This window comes from Salminus brasiliensis, chromosome 16 (genome assembly GCF_030463535.1).
Source record: "Salminus brasiliensis chromosome 16, fSalBra1.hap2, whole genome shotgun sequence".
Classification (NCBI taxonomy): domain Eukaryota; kingdom Metazoa; phylum Chordata; class Actinopteri; order Characiformes; family Bryconidae; genus Salminus; species Salminus brasiliensis.
In genome coordinates this window covers 2681410-2707497 of record NC_132893.1, presented here as the reverse complement: position 1 = coordinate 2707497, position 26088 = coordinate 2681410, and the positions used below count along the sequence as shown (strand labels likewise).

The 26088-nt window shown below is 44.2% G+C and overlaps 1 protein-coding gene across 9 annotated transcripts in view; it reads left to right on the top strand.

The window, feature by feature from the left end:
• gramd1ba (GRAM domain containing 1Ba) overlaps positions 1 to 26088 on the top strand; it is an 86935-nt gene that overhangs the window by 40066 nt on the left and 20781 nt on the right. For 4 of the 9 annotated variants that reach the window (XM_072658109.1, XM_072658105.1, XM_072658108.1 and 1 more), the window contains 3 exons: positions 16111 to 16330; positions 18249 to 18269; positions 24382 to 24402. In XM_072658109.1, coding sequence (XP_072514210.1) covers positions 16111 to 16330; positions 18249 to 18269; positions 24382 to 24402 — 262 coding nt within the window. Of the gene's footprint in view, positions 1 to 658; positions 979 to 10215; positions 10304 to 16110; positions 16331 to 18248; positions 18270 to 24381; positions 24403 to 26088 lie in introns of those variants that run through there. The other 5 variants (XM_072658107.1, XM_072658110.1, XM_072658111.1 and 2 more) reach the window with 4 other exon arrangements.

Genomic DNA, 26088 nt, shown 5'->3' with positions numbered 1-26088 from the left:
GCAACCTTATATAAATAACCAGCTAGAAACTTCATGGCAGTTAGGAACCGTGTACAAGAAGTTCTCCATTATGTATAAGAACCATTTACCAGGCAAAGAACCTCTTCAGCATTCAGCTGGATCTCTTGGTTGTCACGGTTCTACTATATAGGCTATATATAACCCCAGCCTTTACTACAGAACCCTTAAAGAACCTTTTTGTTGGTGACAGGAATTGATCAAATGTTTGTTGTGATGTTTTGCCTGCACCACGTTAGAGCTGCTTTACACACACACACACACACACACACACACACACGTATTTCCCAGAGTGCACCGTCTATCCTGCATTAAGGGATTAGAGGGCCAGCTGCTGGGCTGATCGAGCCCGTCGCGAGTCACACACAGACACATACCCACACACCCACACACACTCATCCAAAAGCTCAGGAAAAAAGGGGCGAGAGATACTGCTGCACTGGATGAAAAGGGAGACACATAGAAAGAGAGAGAGAGAGAGAGAGAGAGCGAGAGAGCAATTGTTTCGTTCAGAGAGGAAGCAGACTGTGGAGAACAGGCTGGGGAGGAGGAGGAGGGGCTTGCGGGTAACGGAGCATGCTCAGTCTGTGCAGGAGTCCGGCAAGAGCGGCTTGGGCTTTTTATCTGCAGTAGGGCAGAGAGTGCGCGTGAGAGGGAGGCTTCTGCTGCATTTTGGAGAGAGTGTGTCTATATGTGTGTGTGTATGAGTGAGCGGACGCAGCTCACACACACACACACACAGCCTGGTGAGAGGCTCAGGCTCAGACAAGCCGGGCTCGCCTGGAAACGAGACGAATGATGCGTTAGCCGAGCCAGATCACATGGCCGAGGCGATAGCGCTCAGGACTTTCCCCCTGACCCCCGCCATGCCACTGGACGACTGGCCAGCCGAGTGGGGAGACGACGCTATGGCAACGGGACAGCCCTTACTGCACTAATGAAAGGCTTCAAGCTCGCCTGGTAAGGAACGACGCTGCCTTTACCCTCATCCCTGGCGAGGCTGCACCTGGCTTAACCCTTTAACCTCTTCAGGACCGCGGACAGCTCCCGGCTTCAAATTCGGCCTCGCTGAATGGTGACTGCATGCCTACGTGGTGGTTTTGTAGAGTATACTGAATAATTCATCCTGGATTTCGGCTTATGTGCCTTAAGATCATTGAGTCAAGCATGTTAACCCCTTCCGCCACATGTAGGCCCCAGTTCAAGCCCTCAGTCTCATGTGCACACACCGTACATTTCATTAGTTTGCTGTGGAATAAGTAGCCTCACAGTGTTTCCTCTAAATCTCTATCTGCTGCATCTGCAACACCTGTAAATGTGCTCATTTACCACAGACGGTCACTGCATAGCTTTTCCCCGTACTTAAAATGACCTGTTTTTTCAAAACGCAATGGGAGTCAATGGGCACTCGCTGAAGCACCTGCCCTTTGGCTTCTATTGCAAGCGTGTTTGGAGTCAGGCGTCCATGCTAGTCGACCGTGTGCTACAGACGCAGCTGATAAACAACACTTCGGAAAATGCCAGACTTTCCCTTTAAGATGCCTGCACAGCTCCTGCAGTCCAGCACTGCTGGATGACCCCTCTTGGCTGCAGCACTTGCCTGGACAGCCTCAGAACCTAGAAGTCTTAGCCTTCTCCTCTTCCACTGCAGTGCCGCTGCTACTGCTCATGTGTGTGTGTGTGTGTGTGTGTGTGTGTGTGTGTATACATATTATATGTGTGTGTGCGCATCTCCTCCTGCCGGCTGGTGGATATTTTTAGTGCCGCGCTCCGCTGTGCCGCAGGAGGAGAGAGCATCAGCAGCGCTATAGGAAGCTGCCGACCGCTGACCGCTCCTCGGTCCACTCTGCACGTCCTGCTCTTATCCCTCCGATCCGAACTGCGACATCCTGCAGAGCTCCGTATTTGTTATTGAGCTCTGAAGGCTAATTATACAGTTATTACACTCAAAAAGGGCCCGGTGTAGTACTGTAGTATCTTTCTTGGTGCTATATAGAACCATTTCCTTTAGAAGGTTCTGTAAAGGTTCTGTAAAGAACCATCAGCAAGAGGCTTTCTTTCTGAGCAACAGGGAAGGAACCATTTAAGCATTGGAATGGTTCTTTAGGTTGTCACGGTTCTATAGATATAGAAATGTAACCACTGCCTAAAATCTTCTTTACTAAAGAACCCTTGGAGAACCCTTGTTTTAAGGGTTCTTAAGGTTCCTACCTCCACACTGGAACAGTTCTAAGATGATTGCAGTAGTTTTGTAGATCCTTCAACAAGTCTATGAAACAACTCTATGAAACTCAACACTATGGACACCCTTATAAAAGGGGTTCTTCAGTGGTTCTTTAGTTAGTAATTGTTGCGGTTCTTTACAACTTTGGCAGCTCTTATTGTGGAGAAACTGTGGTATAGGGTTCTTTAACGATCCTTATGAAAACTAGCTCTACGGGCGGAGCACAGGTCACATTCTGTGAAGGTCACATTCTGGTTCTGTCATGGTTCCATACGCCATCTTTGCGATCTTTGACGGTTCTATATAGCACAACGACAACTCAAAAAGCCATCTGAATGGTTAAACGGTTCTTCGCTTGGATGAAGGGACGGTTCTATTAGGTTCTTTAAACATCCCTTAGAAGTAAGTTCTGTGTAGCACCAGAAAGGGTTCCACAGCTCTTACAAGTTAAAGAACCTTTTTGGTACCGTATTAAACCTTTTTGCAGTTTGTTTTAGATTGAGTGTGAGTTTTTGTAAAGCTTGTCCAACCTGGCGACAGTTGCTATGAAAGAATGCATCAGTGGGCGGAGCATGCACAGGTCGCATTATGTGAATGCCCGTATATGGACCTATTTTCCTTATGAATTGATCTACAATTGAAGCAAAACAGAAACTGTTGAATATGGTTATTTGAAGATCCTGTAAAAATACGTTCTGTGTAGCACCATAAAGGGTTCCCCAACTGTTACAACTGAACCTGCTAGGGTGCTAGATCAAAAAGGGTTCTATATTGATAGAATGTTTTTCCACTAATACAAAAAACAACTCTTCAAAGGGTTAAAGCATTCAAAGGTTCTTTGGGTTGTCATGGTTCCACACACAACCTAAAAACCTTTGAAGAACCCTCTTTTTTGTAATAATGTACTTTTGTATAGTTGGTGGATCTGAATAGAACCATGCATAAGAACCATTTGAACGGTTCTCTCGTCTTTGATGGAAAATGGTCGTATTGGGTTCTTTAAAGAACCTTTAGAAATACGTTCTGTGAAGCACCAGAAAGAAACACAAAGAACCCTTTTAGTACCATATTAAACCTTTTTGCTAAATTCTTTGGGTATTATATATTTTTGTATAAGCTTGTCCAACCTAGCAACAGTTGCTATAAAAGAATGCATTTGTGGGCGGATCCTTATATGGATCCCATACCCTTAGGAGAGGATCTACACTCAAAGCCAAAGTACTGCAAATGGGTTTTTCCTTGAGGACCTTTTGGAGGTTCTTCCATTTGAAACTGTGAAGGAACCTCTTGAGGTGCTTTGAGGAACCTTCAAGAATAGCATCTTAAGCAACTCCACACTTCCAGTTGAAAGAACTCCAAAGTTCCTCAAGGACTAAAAGATGGAGGAGCTGCTGTGTATGGCTTTGCTATGGCCTGAAATCATTAGTAGTTCCCATACAGGAATATATACGGTACCTCAGGTACCTCCAGATGGTCCATAGGTTTGCTCCAACTCATGACACCAAGGAAGGCTCAGTTTGAGAACCACTGCTAGCCGCTGTAGCACCAAAAAGCACTTAAGGAACCTTCTGTTGGTGCTAGATAGGACCCTTTTCGGTAGGAGTGTAGGCTTTAAGGGGTTAGCTCCAGCTTTGGTTACAATGCCAGTGCTTGAGTGCTAAAGAACCAGCGCAGGGGACGCCCCCGCTCTGACAGCGAAGGGACTGGTGCTTTACCCACATTCGTCCAGATTAAGACTACAGTCAGTCAGAGGGGGAGGGTGGGGCAGGGATGCCCCGCTTTCTACCCCGCCTCCCCCAACCTGCCTAAAGCCGAGCCTCGGAGAGAGGAACCCAGTTGACTGGCACACTTAGCGTTTAGCTGGGCGGTTATATAAGGCTCTGCCCTGTTTAGCAGGCTCTCTGCGTTTGGCAGCGGCCGCTTTATTTCGGGCTCGGCGCGAGAGCGGAGGGGGATTAGCGTGACTCAGTGCTTTTTTTTTTTTTTTTGCTTCATACTTTGATGACTAATAGCTCACCTTTGATCAGGGGGTCTGCCACTCTGAAGTGCATTACGCAATCTCGGCGCGAGAGGAGAGTGACAGTGCATTTACTGATCTTTCGCGCTTTTTAAGCGATCACGTGTTGATTACTGCCTTTGGTCGGTTGCCAGATCATTTAGGCTGCCGGTCTGACCTGGCACCCAGGCCAAAACTGGGTCAGTTTTGACCTACCTGGCATGTGCTGGCGAGTCAAATGGGTCAGCGAATGTTTTGAGCAAATACGCGAGAGGAGTGCGAGAGCGCTCACCGGCGAATTAGAGATGAGCCATTGGGTTTCAGTTCCAGTCGTGTGTTGCTGTGTGTGAGTGCTGGGAGAGGGACTAGTGAGTGGGTGGAGCTTCAGAGGAAGTCAACAACGACAGGTTCCTGTGAGGACAGCATGTGCTTCCTTAAAGACCATGTGCTTCCTTAAAGAGATACAGACTGTCCAGGGAAGAAGGAGCATTGCTGTGAGGATTTGATTGCATTCAATGTTAGTGAGGTCAGGATGTTGGATGATCATCTCAAAAGTACTGGATGAAGCTCCACCATCCATCATTCCAGAGAACACAGTACTTCCAGTGCTCCAGAGCTCAATGCTGGGGGGCTTTATACCCCTCTATAGCCCACGCCTGACATTAAGAGGCTGCATGGTGTCAATAGCTCCATGTTTATCTACTCCAGCTGTGTGTGTGTGCATTTGCACATCTGTGTCAGCAACAGTGGGTGCAACTTAAAGTAGCTGAATGCATTTATTAGAAGAGGTGTCCACAGACATTTGGACATAAAGTGCACCTAGTGGCAGAAGTCAAATGAACATGATTGATCCATCCATGCCAGTTTACCAAAAAGACCACAGCTTGTTTACAAAGGTCTCTGAGAGAATTTTGAAGGTATTAACCGGGTTGAAATTGGTGACAGTCTAACAGCAGTGTTTCTTAGCAGCGTTAGCCTAGCATAGTCTGTTTTAAACTAAACAAGCACACATCAGATGTTAAACCTGTCTTGGCTGATCAGCTGAATCTGGGGTTACAGATGAGTCCTGGTCATTTGATTTGTCTTGATTTGTTGATTAGTCTCTTCCTTTCAGGCGTATAGAATTTCATAAAGGAGGTCTGAGCCTGTGTCATGGCATGCTAGGCCAGACACAGAGGGATTAACACTCGCAAAGATGGAGTCAAAGCAAGCTGTTTATTAACAAGAACCAAGGATACAAAAAAGGGCTAAATGAGGAATCCTGCAGGCAGAGCCTGGGCTAACGTAAACTGCCCTTAAACGACGCTATAACGACAAAGGGGGGAGAGCTGGGGGACCAGCTACTGAGCAAAAACTGGAACTGCCGTGAGCGTGGGTCACCTAGCTGGGACGTGGGTAGCCAGTAAATCCAGACCGTGAGTGAGCGAGCCTCACTGATAACGTGGATATAACCTGAACCTCTTAGGCGACCTCAAGGTCCCAAACAATACAATTCTCGGCATTGAGCCATGGGGTCGAGGCTCCTTAAGTACCCCCAGTCCCAGGTGAAACACATGAACTCAGCAATGAACGATTACAACTGAACCAAAACACACATGAAAGTTAATGAACATGAACCGACTCAACTGAACCGAACACACATGAACACGAACATGATGTCACTAAGGCGGAAGTCCTTGTTTGGGCCTGTGGGCGGTGGCTCGGGATCGCCCTGGGCGATAACGAAGGCCTGACAGCCTGCTGCTGTCACCTGGGCGTTTCAGAGGGGTAATAAGTGAGTAATAATAATAATAATAATAAACTCTAATAATAAGTCTTTTGTTTCACTGTGTAGAAGAGTAGCGATCAAGTGGCTGAGGCTTTTGCAGCCGAGGCGGCGGCAGCGGCGGAATGAGGGTTAACCGCTGCTTTAATCCCGGTTTATGACGCGGCTTCAGTGGGCTCTTCCTGTTCTAGTTTTAATGCTGCCATGTCAGTGCACATAAAGAATGTGCTTCCAAGTGTAGGTGTGTGTGTGTGTGTGTGTGTGTGTGTGTGTGTGTGTTTGGGGGGGGGGGGTGTCACGTGAGCATCTCCCCCCTCCTCTGAGCTCTACAATGGGGGGACGGTCCCAGTAAAGTGGGTCAGAAGCAGCAGGCGTATGCACAGTGGCATCAAGGCAGCAATGTGCAATGTTTGGCCAATCCTTGGTGAACTGGGTGTGATATAATAAATAAACTAAACACTAAATGTCCAAATGTTTGTGGACACCCCTTCTAAACTTGAAGTATTGCCAATATATAGAATACTGGCACCATGCCACCTAATGCCAGATGGGGTTATAGAGGGGTATAAAGCCCCCCAGCATTGAGCTGTGGAGCAGTGGAACTAGCTGTGTTCTCTGGAATGATGGATGGGGTTGGGGATGATGAGGTGGGGTGGTGATCGTCATCCAAAAATCCTGACCTCACAAACACTCTGGTCGCTGAATAGATCCTCACAGCAATGCCCTCAGCGAGCAATGAGTAGGTGTCCCAATACTTTTGTCCATGTAGTGTATCTTGAGTAAAGTGTTCACTTTTTCAACCTTTGCTCTGACCCATCAGGGCATGGAGTCCACAAGACCTCTGAAGGTGTCCTGTGGTAGCCGACACCACAACGTTAGCAGCAGATCCTCCCGTCTGCTGCAAGTTCAGCGAGTTGTGATTTGGGGTCTCCATGAATCACATCCTTGGACGCCCATGACCCTGTCGCAGATTCACCGGCTGTATAGCTAGTCATTCTCATGAATTGCTGAGTGGACACTTGGTAGCTGGTTCCATGCATTGTGCATTTCTGATGGGGCTGCCACCTGCTGGCTGGCGTGAAACCTGCAGTTATATTAAGGGAGTAGTTAATCGGAAAACTTCGCAGGATTGATTCGTTATCACTGACTCCAGATTCAGTCAGTCAGCCAAGACATGTTTGATGTCTGTTGGGTGCTTCTTTAGATTACGCCAAGAGATGCTAGGCTAATGTCGCTAACAGACACTGGACACAGACTGTCACCAATCCCAACTCCATTGATAAATGGAGTAAATATTGATATTGTTAAAATATGTAAATATGTAAATTAGGTTTTTACGTAATTCATTTAATGCTTGTTTGTGGTGTTTTTGATGGATTTCAAAAGCAAATAAGTAAAAATCATGGTTGATACCTACCAACAGTTCCAGCAAGAACTATAAAAATGGGTCCATGATTGCGATGCTGTGTGTCCACTCAGCGCTCCACGGCTAAAATCAATTCGGTCACATTTCCGTACTGCAGTGGCTCATTGACGACTTGATTTAAGTGTGCCGGGCAATGACCCCACTGCACCAGCAGTGTCTGATGGCCTCAGAGCTCTCTGATATGATAAAGAGCGATGATGAATAAGGACTTTTCCAGTAGGGGCCCGACACGTTGGTGGAATGTCATTTTTATTAATATTTTAACCCATAAACTGCAACAGTTCACATTATTATTCCATTATTATTCAATTTATTTATTTAGTTATTCACTTAAAATTTGCCCCACCCTATAACCCAAATTATTAGTATCTATACTTTCACTATAGGACAGTTTCAGCTCTTTAATTGAGTTAGATTGGGATACAGTACCATACTTTCACTATAGTACAGTTTCAGCTCTTTAATTGAGTTAGATTGGGATACAGTACCATACTTTCACTATAGTACAGTTTCAGCTCTTTAATTGAGTTAGATTGGGATACAGTACCATACTTGCACTATAGTACAGTTTCAGCTCTTTAATTGAGTTAGATTGGGATACAGTACCATACTTGCACTATAGTACAGTTTCAGCTCTTTAATTGAGTTAGATTGGGATACAGTACCATACTTGCACTATAGTACAGTTTCAGCTCTTTAATTGAGTTAGATTGGGATACAGTACCATACTTTCACTATAGTACAGTTTCAGCTCTTTAATTGAGTTAGGTCAGGCAGCGGCATTGCTATATGCATTTTTTTTTCAAAGCACCAGTTGAATTGCAACGTTTGTTGAACACTAGTTTTCCTTCTGTTCATAATTGCATTGAATTATATTGAAAAATAAGCTGAGGTTTGAGAACATACTGTGCTCGTTAGATGTAGGGAAGCTGCTTCACCCTTTTACTGCACCTCTGTTGTAGTGCAGAGATGGTTTGATGGTAGTCGTGTTGCAGACCCAGCTGCGACTCAGTTCTGCCCCCGTCACCTCAGGGCCCAAATGCACAGATGGGCTCTGACTGGGAGAATGACCCACACACACACACACACACACACAGACACCCAATCAAGCATTAGTCAGAACCCAATGTGGCCTGAGAGTGAGGATTCTGCACAGGCTCACATCTCCAAATGCTAACAATAAAGTAATAGGAAGGAGGTTCCTGGGACAAAGTAAAGGTGTGGACTGGGCTTAAAGGAATAGTTTGGAAAAGAATCAAATGAACATGATTGGTCACTTACAACAGATGCAGTCAATCAGCCAAGACATGTTTGGTATTTGAGGTTTTGCTTGTTTGGTTTTTGGTTACAATGTGAGATCCAATGCTAACATTGCCAATAGACGCTGGACTCGGACTGTCACTAATCTCATCTCTGTAAGTGATGTCAAATGCTGGGCAGCTGGTGTCATATAGTGGAAACAGAGGGACATAAAAAGCTGTCCTTTTTTAAGGACAGTGCTCTGTCCGGCCCAAAACATAAGTCACCTTCTCAGACTTAAGTAATGACAGAGTCATGACCCCCCAAAAAAATCAATTTCTTGACAGCTTGTCATGAGTGAATGCATTACTTACTGCTCCACTGACCTTTTACCTAACTGTAATTTTATTAAATGCAATAAATGACTGCTATCGAACTGCATTGACATTTGTCTCCTTTAAAAATGATTATAAATGTGTCATTTTAATTTAAACTCTTCTCTTAGTCTGAGCATCTGAAATTAGACTAGTAGAAGTTGAAGAGCTCACTACCCCTCAAGAAGTCACACACACGTGGCTAACCTCTTCTTCGACAAGCTTTCACTTATTATGATTTTATCCCCCATCATGACATGAAGTCTGACTCAAGACTTTACCTTTCCATTCCTGGTTCCTCATTGGAGGAACAAGCTGTCGACCTTTGTTTGACCCTGAGTATCTTCTTATCTTGGAACCTTCAAGAAGCTGCTTATCACTCTGCTATTCCATTAATAACTGGTCAGTTGATCCCATCACTCCAGAATGCCTTCACACTGCATTACAGCTAGCATTGTGTGACATCTCCTTCCAGAATCCTTCTCCTCAATGCTGGGGAGCTTTTTTTTTACCCCTCTAGACCCCGTCTGCCATTAGGAGGCATGGTGCCAATAGGTTCATTGTTATCTGCTCCAGAGAGTCCTATTCTATTGGCAATACTTCTCTCGATTTTTGCTCATCTGTGTCTGCAGCAATAGGTGCAACTTAAAGTAACTGAATGGGTGTCCACAGACATTTGGACATATAGTGTAAGTCACAGCATAATCAGTGTACGGTACTTTGTCTATACGTCGAGCTCTATTGCTAACCCTGGTATGGTGCATGAAGGAGTAGGTGGGGGTTGGTGGTGGTGGTAGTGGTGGTGATGGTGCTATTGACTGGGAATGGGGGAGGGGTGTTCAGGCAGAGAAAACGAGGCGTAAAAAGTGGCGCTGCGGCGGCCGCCGCTGACGATCACGGCTCCATTCATGAAAAGCATGAATAATGAAGGACCTTGGGTAGGGGCCATTTATGCAGAAGCCATCGCCCTCCTCTATGCTCTCCTCTTCACTGGCTCCCCGAGACAGAGAGAGAGAGAGCGACGAGAGCGCGGGAAAGACAGGGAGAGATCATTCTGCACGATCTCACACCCCTGTAGCCCTCTGATTGGAGAACGTGAGATGGAGAAAGAGAGTAGGGATGTGAAAGGGAGGAAATGAGCAAGCTTGTGTGAGACAGCTGGGATCCGCCTCCGCATCACTCCATCCTCAGGCTGCGTGGAGGCCGGCTGAATGAAGCAGGGAGACGCGCCGCGCTGCTAGCAGTCCTTCATGGCTTCCAGGTTTGTTCACGGCTGAGCGTTAAAGCAGTAAATGGGGCGCTTATCCGTTGTCGTGCATGCTTTAGCTTTCTGGCTCCTGCTGTGGACTCTGCAGTGGCTGTGCTCACTGGTGCATCCGTCTCCATGTGGTAATTTGGAGGGGGTGGTGATGATTGGAGACAGGAGGACGGTAGCTGTCTCTGAGTGAGGATGCTTTTTCATTTTCCTCTGGAATGCCTGGATATGTCAGTTCCTGTGCGATGCTGTGTGTGTGTTGAGTATGTTGAAATGGTAGTCATTTGCCTTTGAGACATATATATATATTTATACATATATATATATATATATTTCATGCCGACTCCCTTGCAGCATCCCTGTTCTCTGACTGCTCCCCGGTGCCTTTTTTTCTGTACGGCACAGGCTGCCAATCAGGACCAGATCAATACTCAGCCATGTGCATAGTTACAGCATTAGTGCTGCTTGTTTAAGCATTCAAACAGTGTGTTCCTCTGGTCCTGCCTGAGTGTAAGCACTGGCTGCTGAAGATTCAGATTTGCAGCTCTGGTGCTGCTCGTCCAAAACGTCCAAAGCTTTTTTATGTTTCAGAATCGGTCATGTTTCATTTTTCAATCTATTCCGATTGGCTGTGCCACATTTAAAAAGCCCTCAGAGCTCCCGAGAACTATAGCGTGAGTGATAGCAGTGGTAGATGGGAAATGGTTGTCATGACATCAGGGAATTTTGTGAATTTTGTGTCTATGGACTGGGGAGTGAGCAGTGTATGCAACGTTGTAGCCCCGCCCACTCAATCTCACTTAACAGTATAAATCATATAATATATGATATCAAATAATTATTGGAATATAATAGCAACCACTACACATTGCTTATGTCACCTTGATACAGCAACCATCTAGCAACACCCTTAGTCACAACCACTAGTCACCACCATTGCAACCCCGTGAAATACTATAGCAACCACCTAGCAGCATCCATCTGGCAGCATCATGTCAACCAATTAGCAAAATCGTATCAAGCAACTAGCAACCACTTAGAAACACCATAACAACCATCTGTAACATCATAGCAATCAGACAGACAGCAACACCATGCAACCAGCTAGCAAGAAACAGCCCAGTGACCACCAAGCAACGGCCGAACAAGAAGTGGGAGTGGAAACCCCTGATGCTGCACCGCCGTTCTGGGGTTCCTTCAGGAAATGCACTTTTGCAGTTCTGTATTATCACTGTATTTTTCCTGGTGTGATGTTTCGGACGCCTTTGGTCAGGCTCGGGTCAGTTTCGGGTCAGGTCAGGTTTCTACAGGCTTATACAGAAGCACACTGGTGGATGTGGATGTGATTCTGCATTTAAGGGGCTCTGCTGTGCTTCTACCGGTGAATCACAATACCCCATGGTTTTATGGAGTGGACGACCACAGTGACCTACACGTCACGATGATGGTGTTTAGTAATGACACACCATGCACAAACATACTTGTGCACACACACACACACACACACACACACACACGATCTCTAGCACCTCCCACTCGGCCCGGCAGGGATGAACACGAATCCCTGGGCCTTTAAATTCCGCGAATACGGTAAAAATAGAGAGAACATGTTTGAGTGAACATAAATAACCGTCTTCCCACTGTGGCTTGCATAACTGCTATATGGGTGGGGTGGGATGGGGGAGTGCATTATACAATATATTTTGACCAGGTGGGGTGATTTAACTTATTAGGATCCACCAATCCAAACATGTCTTACCTTATTCATAAGTCAGCTTATTTGCACTGCAGTCACTGTAGTTATGGAATAATTACTACAGTGCTCTTATTGACTATGTTGGTCCGATCTCTGGCCTCCGTATGACATGCGGTCCTGCTGTATGCTAATGGAGCCACTCTGAATACGATCTCCTAATCTCCTGTAACAGAAGCCTGCTGTTCCCCCGCTGGAGCTTAATCAAAGCGCGAGCTGCTGATGTTCCTCAGCACTTCAGAGAATATGGATGTGATGTGATACCTGTCCATGAGCTCCACCGCAGCGCTTTATCTCACTCAGTACCGTAGTATCAGACCCCGTGACCTTTTGTATGTGTGAATGCAGTGTGTGAACTTCTCTATTTAGTATTTGGAGTATCTACGCTATATGGACCACGTAAAGTTACAGAGCGGGGTCAGGGCCGAGTGCTGAGCTCCTCAGAGCACAGTGCAGAAAAGCCTCCAACTGACTCAGTAACTGCAGAGCTTCAAACCTTTCTCTGGCATTAACATCAACTGGGATCTCCGTAGCATGGGTCTCCATGGCCGAGAATCTGCATGCAAGCCTTTCATCCCCAAACACAATGGCAAGCGTGGGATGACTGGACTCTGGAGCTGTGGAAATGTGCTCTGTGGACTGACGAATCACAATGATGTCTCTATCTGGCAGTCTGATGGACGAGTCTAGGTTAGGTGAAGGCCAGGAGAACGTTAGTCACTGCAGTGTGCAAATTGTAAAGTTTGGTGGAGGAGGGATAATGCTACAGGGTTGTTTTTCAGAGGTTGGCCTAAACTTTTTCAGTTCCAGTACAGGGAAATCTTAATGCTTCAACTGTGATGGTGAGGAGGCAGGGGCTGGAGTTTAATGCCTTGGGTCCTCCGCCAGGGCGCCACCTAGAGACAAGGGTTTGCTCATGAAGGTGGGAAGACAGAGAGGTTGAGCACTATGTTGGACAGTCTAGTCTAGACAGGACCGATTTACTGCCCTTAGAGCCCTGATAAACATAGGCAGGGCTATTTAAGTTATTTGGGTGTTGGGGGCGGGTTTTGAATGAATAAAGGTCACTGTATTTGTAATTGGTGTTTGTGTGAAACTGACCAATGGACCTCAGAATGGCTTATCTAGACATTTTTCAGACATTCCACTGCTTTAGTGAAGCTAAGACTCTGGTAAACCTGTTTTAAGCACCAGAACAATTCGCCCACATGAGTAAAGGGATGTTTTTTACAGAAAATATGAAGAATTTCAAAAGTTATTCATGTTTAGTGTCAGGGTATACCTTCACTCAGTGCCCCGGGTTGCATGGGGTCTCTTTATAGAGAGCTTTGCTTTTAAACATGTGGGTATGATCTAAAAAATAGTGCCTTGACAGGCGAATTTAAGAAGGCTCCAGAGGGTTACACACCATATTGATAACAGAACACCTTCCCCTCCGCCCCCAGGTCCTCTTTTATCTCATGCAGCTCTCGGTCTGCCAGCTCTGGGTTCGCGTACAGTCCATTAATAATTAAGGCTGAACCTGATGCCCTTTCTGTGGTTGGGCGTGATTGAGGACACAGCTGTGAGAGGGGATCTACCCACCCCAAGGTGCTGACAGAGGTCTGCACAAGGTAGAAAAATCGGGGATTGGGAGCAAAATGGACAAATGTATTGGGACACCTGCTCATTCATTTTTCGAATCACTGTCCCCAACTCCCTAACTCATCCCAAAAGTACTGCATGGAGCATCACCACCATCGTGAGCTAGGTAGGCTCACGCCTGGCATTATGAACGGTGCCACAATAGGTTCATGTTTAATTATTTGCTCCAGAGAGTCATATTTTTTGGCATGAACTAAACAAGCTGTGTATGTGTGCATTTGCACATCTCTGTCTGCAGCAATGGGTGCAACTTAAACTAGCTAAATGCATTCATTAAAAGGGGTGTCCACAGACTTTTGGACGTACAGTGCTGCAGTGAGGCTGTGGTGTGGTTTCTCTTTGGCTTTCCTGACATAGACATCGTTAACATCTGTAATGGGAACAGTTTAAGTACAGTATAACACAGGACCCTCTCTCAAACTGAAGCCCCTCATTGTTTGAGTCCATGGCCATTGTGTTGGCGCGGTGTGTCCACAGCTCGGTGTGAAACGTCAGTCTGCCTGCATTCCTGTGAGCTGACAGAGCAGAGGTGAACGTGCAGTTTTTGGGGGCTTATAAGGCCCTGGCCTTTGGTGGTCTTCACTGCCTGGCTATCAGTGTTGTTATTATAACAACAGCAAAACAGCAAAACCAACTGCAACTGTACACTGTGTACAATCTTTACAATAACAAAACAATGATGCATATTATTGAAGTCATATTTTGACATTTTATTTAAATGTTTGTAAATTTTGATATGATGAATGTAATTCTAAATGTCATGAAGTATGAATATTGTAAAATGATTATCATTGTTATTATTAATATTAGTAGTAGTTGTTGTGGTAGTGGTAATATGAATAGTAATCTGTAGTACTGTTATTAATTAGGGATCATTTAGCCTTATTATTAGTAGTAACAGTAGTAGTAGTATTATTATTATTAGTAATAGAAGCAGTAGTAGTAGCAGATGTAGTAACAATAGTCGAAGCAGTAGTAGTAGTAGCACTAGCAGTAGTAGTAGTAGTAATAGGTGCAATAGTAGTAGTAGCAGCAGCAGTAGTAGTAGTACTAGTAATAGTAGTAATAGTAGTAGTAGAAGCAGCAGCAGCAGCAGTAGTAATAGTAACAGTAGTAGCAGTTGTAGTAGTAGTAGTAGTAGTAATAGGAGCAATAGTAGTAGTAGTAGTAGTAGTAATAGGAGCAATAGTAGTAGCAGTAGTAGTAGTAGTAGTAATAGGAGCAATAGTAGTAATAGTAGTAGTAGTAGTAGTAATAGGAGCAATAGTAGTAGTAGTAGTAGTAGTAGTAGTAATAGGAGCAATAGTAATAGTAGTAGTAGTAATAGGAGCAATAGTAGTAATAGTAGTAGTAGTAGTAGTAATAGGAGCAATAGTAGTAGTAGTAGTAGTAATAGGAGCAATAGTAATAGTAGTAGTAGTAATAGGAGCAATAGTAGTAGTAGTAGTAGTAATAGGAGCAATAGTAGTAGTAGTAGTAGTAGTAATAGGAGCAATAGTAGTAGTAGTAGTAGTAATAGGAGCAATAGTAATAGTAGTAGTAGTAATAGGAGCAATAGTAGTAGTAGTAGTAGTAATAGGAGCAATAGTAGTAGTAGTAGTAGTAGTAATAGGAGCAATAGTAGTAGTAGTAGTAGTAATAGTAGTAGTAGTAATAGGAGCAATAGTAGTAGTAGTAGTAGCAGTAGTGGTAATACCAGTAGCAGCAGTAGTAGCAGCAGCAGCAGTAGTAGTAGTAATAGGAGCAATAGTAGTAGCAGCAGTAGTAGTAGTAGTAGTAATAGGAGCAATAGTAGTAGTAGTAGTAGTTGTAGTAGTAGTAATAGTAGTAGTAATAGCAATAGTAATAGTAATAGTTGTAACAGTAGCAGAAGCAGCAGCAGCAGTAATAGTATAGTATGAAAGTAAGAATAACAATCATTATAATAATAATTGTATTTGTTAATCGGGATAATAGCAGCATCATCATGATTATTATGATTATGATTATTATGATTATTATGATTATTATTATTATTATTATCTAGACGTTAAGTGTGTTGAGGCAGGTCTGCACTCTTGTGAGCTGTGGTCCACTCAAACGCACTCCTTCAGGACTTTATCCATTCCTTTATTTGAGGCTGTGCTGACTCCACTCTCTGTCAGATGAAAGTTAGCTCTGTATTTTAACCCTGAGAAAGGGATTGTGTGTATTGGACATGAATCCTGAACATGGTAGCAGTAGCCTTTTCCTACGATGTTAGTCGCGATGTCTGTTCTTCACTCCTGTCAGGTCTCCTCGGCTTCCTGTGGATGAGAGGATCATTAGACCCAGCTGCAGAAGCTAAAAGCTGTCTGGACGTTCAGCTCATTCAAGCTGTATGTTCCTGCCTTTCAGGAGACGACTGACCCGTCTCCCTCTTTTTCTCTCCCCTCAGCACTGCCAGTAACTCGAACCGGAGCACACCCACTTGCTCGCCCGTCCTCCGCAAACGCTCTCGCTCGCCCACCCCCCAGAGCCCTGAGGGAGAGAACATGGTGGAGAAGGGCTCTGATCACTCCTCCGACAAATCCCCCTCCACCCCTGAGCAGGCCGTCCAGCGCACCTACAGCCAGTCCGTCCACACCAGCACCCGCAGCGGCGGCAAGAACTCCAAGGTCAGCATCCGCATACTTCACACAGACACACACACACACACAAAATACACACCGGGACAAAATGGTTGTGTGCACTGCCATTCAAAAGTTTGAAAACTAATAATATTATTCATTAATTTATTATTATTAACATTATTACAATATCTAATTTTTAATCATTCCATTAATAATTATTAATTAATTATGACATAATTTTTTTTTATTACAAAATGATTAAAAATAAAGCCTCTGCACTTTTTCAATACATGTCATCCTAGATGTTAATTTGATTGGATCTTCTTTCTTTTAAATGAACACTAGCATCATATACCAGTCTTTTTTTATATGTATAATAATAAATAAAATTGATCTCATATTAGCAATTTTTTTTTGTTGTCTCCAAATTTAGGGTACCGATCAGCTTATACTACAGATGGCACAAGACCACCGTTTCTTCTCAGATACCAAAACTGATATTAAAATCTTGTGTATCAGCTGATATTGATCGAATATTATTTCTTTATAAACTACTGCACAGCTGTCTAAAGGGCAGTGTTCTTAAAGCTATACCACTCAGGCCTGATCAGGTTAGATACAGGCTGGTACAGGACTGATCAAGTCGGGTCCAGATTGGTCAGTACCGCTCAGATCTGATCAGCTTGGGTACAGATTGGCTAACACGAGTATACAGTATCGAGTATACAGTAACAGTCGGTTAAAACTACTGTCAGCCAACAGCCTTATTGCCATAAGTAGCCTCATGAACACTGCCCTACTGTAAAGTGTCACAGCTAGCAGGAAAGGGCAGTGTTCATAAAGCTGTCAGGCACCTGCACAAGCTCTTTGTGACACCTGACATAAACCTACATAAAGGTGCATAAAGGTGTATTCCCACAAGGCTGCTGTTTTTCATCATGATTCATCATGGTACAGGTTGAACGGTACCATTCGGGCCCAATGGCCAGTAAAATTTGGGATTGATCAAGTTGGGTTCAAGTTTGCCAGTACTAGTCGAGCCTGATCAGGTTGGGTTGAGTTTGGCCAGTACCAGTCAGGCCCGATCATGTCTGGTACAGGTTGGCCAGTCGGACATGATTGGGTTGGGTACAGGTTGGCCAATAGCAGTCAAGCCTGATCGGGTCGGTTACAGGTTAGTCAGTACCAATTGGGCCTGATTGTCTTGGGAACAGATTGGCCAGTACCAGTCAAGCCTGATTGGGTTGGGTACAGGTTGGGCAGTACCAGTCAAGCCTGATTGGGTTGGGTACAGGTTGGGCAGTAGCAGTCAAGCCTGATTGGGTTGGGTACAGGTTGGGCAGTACCACTCAGGATTGATCAAGTCAGGTGTAGGTTGGCCAATATCAGTCAGGATTGGATCGGACAGTCGGACCTGATCAGGTTGTGCACAGACTGGCCAGTACCAGCCAGGTTTGATCAAGTAGGGTATCGATTGGCCAGTATTAGTCAGGCCTTGTTGCAATAAGTAGCCTTGTGAACACTGCCCTACTGTGAAGTGTTTTTTTTTTTTACATATTTATGATTTTTCTGAAACTGTAAAGTTCATGAAATCATTTTTATTAGTCCGATGGGAAATTTACCAGAGCTTGTTGTTTTCAGCTTGTTAATGGCGTGACTGTGTAGCTCGGTTTCCCCCAGGGAATATTTCCATGTTCCATACGACTCTGTTTAAAAGCATGATCATTCCACCATCATCGGCACCCCATGCAGAATAAACACCACTTCACATATGTCACAGTGTCTCTCGCTCATACAGTCCTCTCTCTCTCTCTCTCTCTGAACTGGAATGTTTGTCACTGAAACTGTTTCAGCTCATTCTGCGTTTCTGTTCTGCTCAGTATTTGATTTAATTGGTTTGTGTTCATATTTTTTTTGTTTTTTTATTTCCTGATTTCTTTGTTCTTCTCCTCATGCATGCTAGTCACACAAGAGACTTTCCAAAGTAAGCATCACACTTTTTCTGCTCTCTTTCTTCGCTGTGAGTGTGTGTCCTTATCGGCTGTGTGACTGATGCCCGCCGTCCCGCCCCCCTTGCATCCTAATCCAATCAACACTGGCTTTCCCCTGTCCACTAACCCTGACCCTTAACGTATTAAAGCTATTCTGTTACAGCAGGGTGGTCCCTCTTCACTCATCACTGGTTCATCAGTTATTCCTGATGGGAAATTTGTACACATTTTTAAATGTGCTGCACGATTAAATGCTTAAGTTCAGGGGTTCTGAGTGGCTCAGCGGTGGCCCAAGGGTCGCAAGTTCGAATCCCGAGCCATGCCGCTTTGCCATCAGTGGCCGGAGTCAGAGAGAGCACAATTGGCCGTGCAGCTAGTGCGATGAAGCTGGGGATCCGCCGCATTCCTTCTAGCGTGCCGGCTGCCCTGAAAAGAGGAGGTGGCTGGCTTCGCATGTGTCGGAGGAGACAGGGTTGAGTCCTTACCTCTTAGTGTCGGGAGCATTGCCAGTGCTAGGCGGAGCTGCAAGCTGGTGGGCTAAGTGGCAGTACCAATTCAGCTAGCTCAGAGTTGATTGGTGCATGGAAACAGATATCTGAAGAGGTTAAGGCCTCCAAAAGCTCACTCTTACTGAAGTTATTCATTAAAAATGTTAGGAATTTGCTTTCCCATGCGGGAAACAAGGTTTCACCAGCGTTCTCAGCAGGATTTGGCCTAATAATAAACAATACTCCATCACCAACATCACCTATATACAAATATATACAGTACATAACTCAGAAGACAGCATAAACGACATACACTACAAGTTTAAGCACCCTCTACTGACACAGATGTGCGAATGCACACATACACACAACTTGTCCAGTCCCTGTAGAGAAGAAGTATTGCCAAAAGAATAGGACTCTCTAGTGCAGAAAAAAATACATGAACCTATTGGCACCATGCTGCCGCCTAATGCCAGGCGTGGGCTAGTAGAGGGGTATAAAGCCCCCCAGCATTGAGGAGCTGTGGAGCAGTGGAAGAACTGTGTTCTCTGGAATGTTCTCTGGAATGATGGATAATGCTCCCGCCAATACTTTTGGGATGAGTTGGGGTGATAGTTGTCTACAATTTAGTAAAAAAGCCTTCGTCCCTGGACAGTAGAGATAGTAAAAAAAAAATTAATTTCGGAAGAGCAGTGAATGAGCATGTGTCCCAATACTTTTGTCCATGTAGTGCAAGCAAAACTCAATGTTCTCCCTTTATAAGCGGAATGCATGAAGGCCTGGGCCTATTGGTAGGTCCTGGCTAATTAAGGGGTAAATATATTAAGCTGAAATAGCTGAGAAGAGACAACAGTAGGAGAACTGACCCTCATCAAGAAGGTAAATTGTCATCATCAGTTTAATCATGTTATCAAGTTTAATTGATTAATCATTAATTAAGACAGCCCTATGTTACAGCAACCTTCAGATGGTATAATTTAGGTTTATTTACTTATAGATAGTTAGGAATTCACCCATACAAGCCCCCCTTCTATCCTCAGCTCAAGCCATTCGATATTTGCTCATATTTTCACCCTTTTACAGTTCGATACCACCGTGGCCTCTAGCCCTCTGCCTCCGCTGACATGCTTTCAGTTACAAATGCTAATGTGTCCCATTGAGGTCATTGTCTGATTCTATTTGCACTCATCCGGTCAGGCCAAACTTCAAAAATACGTCCCCTGCTAAAGCTAACGTACCCTCCGTCAGTGTCGGAGACACTGCTGGCTGTGTTCTGGATGCATTATCGGAAGCCCCTCCTCGTAGCTCCACCTTGCCACTGTTCAGGTAGAGGCTGTCGCCCATCTGCTGATGCACAGTGTGAATTACCCGTCCCGTTAAGGCATTCATTAGTGGCCAGTTTCTGACCACAGAGCCAGTCTTGTCTGGATATTTGTGGGAGGCAGACCAACCTTCCACCAAGCAGTAACACTGAAGTGCTCTCGGACCAGTGCTGCAAACATACACACTACCACACACATCCACACGCTACCGTGTCAGGGTCATTGCTGTGCAGAGAGTGGTCCACCACCTAAGGAATAATAATTGATCCTCAGTGGTCCTGTGGCCAGGAACTGACCACTGATGAATGGGGTAGCAGAGGCTTGAAATACTGTGCAGCAACTGGACTGGAAACTGGACAACAAAAAAAGATAATAAAGAGGAGGCAGTGCAAGGTGGGTTCCTAATGGAGTCTGGAACGGACAATGAATGTATAATTTATATGTTAAACCTTAATGTTAAACATTCAATAAAACACACACACACACACACACACACATATATATATATATATATATATATATATATATATCCCATAGTTATTTGTATCGCTGTGTAATAGTGTAATAGGTCCCATGTGTAGTGTATATTGTGTATATAAGTAATTGCCTATATGTATTAATATATCCCATATATGTATATATACATTTTTGGCCAGGGAGCACTGCACGAGGATGATCTGGCTAGAAATATCTGCGGGGTGTGCGACAGTTGGTACAGTGGCAGAAATCCCAATCTACAGGAAATTCAGAATCTCTTCAGAATTGTGGCCGAAAGACGAAATTTTGTGGCTTGTAAATGAAAATCCCGTCTCTTACCAGCAAGAACTGCTTCTAGTAGTCAGCGCAGGCCCGTCACCACCAACGTCTGAAAGAACTCTCCACAGGGAACCTCAGACCATCAACATATGGAGCAGAGCGGCACATGAGAGGCCTTTGCTCACTTCTGCTCTAGAATGAGGAAAATGAGGAGAATCTCCCGTAGACTGGGGTTTCTGCCACTGCTGGTAGACCCGTATGACCGTAAGCTTCCGTACACCTGCAGGTTCAGCTCCTTCACACTATGGCCTTTGGCCACGTCCAAATGCACTTAGTCCTTTTAGCCAATCTTTAACTGTATCTGCTTTGCGACCCACAAATTGTCCACACATCCAACGAGATCCTCACTGCACTGTAACCCCCTCACACACCCCTCCTCCATCCTTGTGCAGCTCCATCTCTCTCTCTCTCTCTCTCTCTCTCTATATATATATATATATATATATATATATATATATATATAATTCGACCCATATCCCATATATCCCATATATATGTGTAATAATCTGTATATGTATACAATATGTCTATTTGTACACACTGTTTCCTACCTGAACACACACACACACACACACACACACACAGTGATTTGTAGAGATACATGTTAGCTGACCCGCCCACTGCTGCGTCTCTGCATCTGATTGGAGCAGCACCAGTGGTGTGTGTGTAACGATGCTTGGATGGTGCACCCAGAGGACACAAGCCAAAAAATGGGCCTCACGTGATCCTCACTGCTGCTCCGCTCACAGTCCACACGTGAGCACTGCTGTGACTGCTGCTTTATAAACACACACATACATACACACACACACACACACACACACACACTGAATAAACGTAGCTACAGGACAGCTCTGCTTTTTACTGACCTCTAATTATTGTTTGATATGAGTGTGTGTTCAGCCGTCTGGCACCTCTAAGGCAATCTGACTAATTTAGACTGAAGATAAGGTTGGACATATTTTTTTTTTTAAGGTTTTTCCATATAAGGGGGGATGGGGAGGGGTGGGGGTGCGTAATTCGGCCTTTCAGTAGAGAGGCATTAGCTTTTTTTTTAACCCCTTCAGTCTTCAGTCGCAGTTTATAACACATGAGTAATAACTGTGTAATTACACATGAATAAGCCCATGCAATAACAGTAATGCTGTATTACAGTAATGCAGCATACACTATATGGACAAAAGTATTGGGACACCTACTTGTTATTAAAAAGACATCATCCTGCTTCTGTTGGAGTAACTCCCTCTACTGTCCAGGGAGAAAGGCTTTCTACTAGATTTTAGAGTGAGCATTGCTGTGAGGATTTGATTGCATTCAGTGACAAGCGCGCTAGCGAGTTCAGGATGTTGGATGGTCGCCATTCCACCTCATTTATCCCCAACTTAACTCCCCAACTCCTTCCAAAAGTACTGGATGGAGCACCGCCATCCATCATTCCAGAGAACACAGTTCTTCCACTGCTCCACAGCTCCTCAATGCTGGGGGGCTTTATACCCCTCTAGCCCAAGCCTGGTATTAGGAGGCATGGTGCCAAGAGTGTCCTTTGGAAATGTAACAAGCAGTTACATTTTTATTACATGATAAGTAAGTGTGATGATAACCATTGCTTGTTGTAATAAACCTTTATAAATGCTTATTACAAAAGTGTCTATGAATAAATATTATTATTATGAATAATTAATAAAAAAAACATCCTATCAAATTGAGAAAGTGTCATAATACTAATAAACCTTTATAAATGTTTACGTAGGTTTACGTCAGAAAAGGCTTAATTATGAACCCCACCAGTGTTTCAGCCTTTCAATAGAGAGGCATCCGCTTTTCAGCTGCTTTTTTAACCCCTTCAGTCTTTCGTGCCTTAATTTGACACTTCATCGACCGGTTGGTTCTATAAGACTACATATCCCCTACATAAGCCTTTCATGACAACTGGCCTCAACCTGCATAGACTTGCAAGGAGTGTTATTCCAAGAAGCGTCAATGGTCATATATGAACCCCACCGGTCAGGCAGTGTTTTCCAGCGTGTTCCTATTCATCCATCCATATTACGAACTCCATCCCCTAGCCTCCTCTAAAGTTCACCAGTTTCTGTTTATGATCTCAGGTCATCTCATCGCTTACGTCCACCGCTCACTTGACTTTTTGCTTTGCATATTTCCCCTCCAGTACGACACACTAAACCTGATTAAAGTAAGCAGCTCCTTTTTATGTTGTTTGCCCCCCCAAAACCCTGCCGCTTTGAGTGATAGTCCCTTAATCAGGAGAGGAAAGGAATTAGCCATTAATTGTCAGTGAGGAGAGTGGCTGTGTTTCCTCATTGCTGCAGGACTGAATGGCTGTGGAATTTAGAGGAAAGATGTGGCCCTCTAGTGGAGGTTTGGTGTGTGTGCAAGGCCATTCCCAAGATTGACAACAGCCCCATATTATACGACAACAGTGAAGCCATCAGAACTTTTATTAATTTCTATTTCTATTAATTAACACATTTCTACTAATTACTACTGGAAATTACTTACTTAATTAGTATGAATATTAGCTTTGGACCAAAATATGTTTATGGGTAAATGGGTCTATAATGCCCACAGCTGATTGGCTCAGTTGCATCCCCTAGGAAAGACCTTCCACAAATTGACTTTTAATGAGAGACACATAATGTGTGTGTGTGTGTGTGTGTGTATATATATATATGTGTGTATATATATATATATATATATATATATATATATGTTTGGGCACCACTATATGGACAAAAGTATTGGGACACCTGCTAATTCTTAGTTTCTTTCTTCAAAATCAAGAATATTAAAAGAGCTGATTCTGCTTTTGTTAGAGTAACTGTCTCCATTGTCCAGGGAAGAAGGCTTTCTGCTAGATTTAGGAGAAGGAGCATTGCTGTGAGGATCGGATTGCATTCAGCAACAGTAGCATTAGTGAGGTCAGGATGTTGGATGATGATCGCCACTGCACCACCCCCCAACTTCTCAACTCATCCCAATAGTACTGGATGAAGCTCCACCATCCATCATTCCAGAGAACACAGTTCTTCCACTGCTCCACAGCTCCTCAATGCTGGGGGGCTTTATACCCCTCTAGCCCACGCCTGACATTAGGCAGCATGGTGCCGATACTGTCATGATGTTGATCAGCTCCAGAGAGTCCTAATCTATTATGGGCATTCATTCATCCACTTTAGTGTACACTCATATTGTCTTTAGATGAACCCTTTGTAGAACTGTGCCTATACCTTTGCCCCTTTTACCCTCTTAGCTTTCTCCTGCTGCTGCTGCTCAGCCTTATGGCTTACTGCACTTAGCCTCAGTGTGTGTGTACGTGTATGATCCAAATGCTTTACACAACCCATATTTTGTGCATTACAGTTTATACAGATTTATAGCCTAGGTTGTTTGATTGCTGTCTAACCAGCTTGTTGCTTTTGTTTCCTTTCGCCCCTCCCTCGTTCCGGACCACCAACAAACAGAAAAGTCAAAGCTGGTACAACGTAAGTCACTGTCCTTCCCCTTCTCTTGACCTCTTCATGTACAGTGTAATGCTTTCACCTGTAATGTGCCTTGTGGCTTGTAGCTAGCATGACTGTTTCATCACAACACATTGAAGCTTGCTAGCTTGTGGCTAGTGTTCTAGCTTATGGTTAGCATAACACGAATGTTGAATATCTGATAAGCAGAATGTAGCGCCACTGTCGTAGCAAACCTACTGTCGTCTTTGACAAGATCAAAACTATGAGGTCAGAACATCTCAGAAACATCAGGCAGGTCTTGTGGGGGTTTTCTGGTGTGCAGTGGTCAGTACCTACCAAAAGGGCTCCAACAAAAGACAACCAGTGAACCAGCGACAGGGTCATGGGTACCTAAGATTCATTGATACTCTCGGAGGCCCCACCCACTTCACAGGGTGTCCTTACAGGACTTACAGGAGGAGGATCTGCTGCTAACGTTAGTCTTGGTGCCAGATATCAAAGCACCTTCAAAGCACCTTCAGAGATCTGGTGGAGTCCATGCCTGGAATGGGCAGATCTGTTGTGGTGACACCAGGAGGGCCTACTCAATTTTTTGGCAGGTTGTCCTAATGTTATGGCTTTCTCAATTGTTTTTGTATCCGTTCAATCGTGAGATTTTTATAAAACACAAAGGGAAACCAGCAGAAATAGGGTGCAAGGCTTTTTCCAGATGATATCCTACATCTTATCAAATGGAATTCGTTTGGAATTCGGTAAATCATCGCACCACTATATGATGCAATATTTTATTATGGGTCATTTTGGGTCATTACCCTGTGCAGAAACCTCTGAAATGTCTTCTGTTGTGAACAGACGGCCACTGTCAGCCAGTAGTCCTTTCCCATGAGAACATGAACACTCGAGTTTTAGGCAAACAATGAATGTTAAGAGGGAGTGGAAATGCCTTCTGTGATGTTTTGTCAACTTCGGTATCTCAGCCCCGGCCTTAGCTCTGTCTCAGATGATAAGCAACGAGCGCTGGGTGAGCTGCATTGTGGAGGAAAATGACCACTCGGGCTGCTGTTAGCCCTACATGGGCTAGAACGCGGTTCACTTCATAGGTTGACGCATGGATCAACACCCCAAGGGACATGATGATCTTCAGACTCTTTAGTGAGAGTTATTATAGTTCATATATTATACATTTATATATGATTTTTTTCACATTACACAATACACTCTTGATAAAGGTGCCTTAAAAAGCGATTTAAGGTCAGTAAGGTCCAGTTAGAGGACATTTACTCAAGCCAAGGTCTGGAACATCATCATGTCTAATTTGCATTAGGATTCAGTGCCATATCTTGTATACTTACTACAAGCCTAGTAGCTATATCAACATTTTATGTAAATCAAATTAAATTACAAGTTCAATTACGATTCAGTATATTTCAACAATATTTACTGGACAAATTCTGAATCACAAGGACCTTAAATATCTCAAAATAAATAAAATTCTTTTCTCTTTTCAAGACAAATGTGAACAATAAAACTGAATTAATAAAACTGCTTATGGAAAACCTCTTATGGAAACGCTTAGCCTGTACAGTTAAGGCTGGAACAGTAATTCCGGTTAAACTGTCTCAGACGTTATCAACAGTGTGTCAGTTGAAGGTCCAGGTCCAGATAGGTCCTAGAACTGGACCACAGTCTGTGTATTAGTGACCTCCG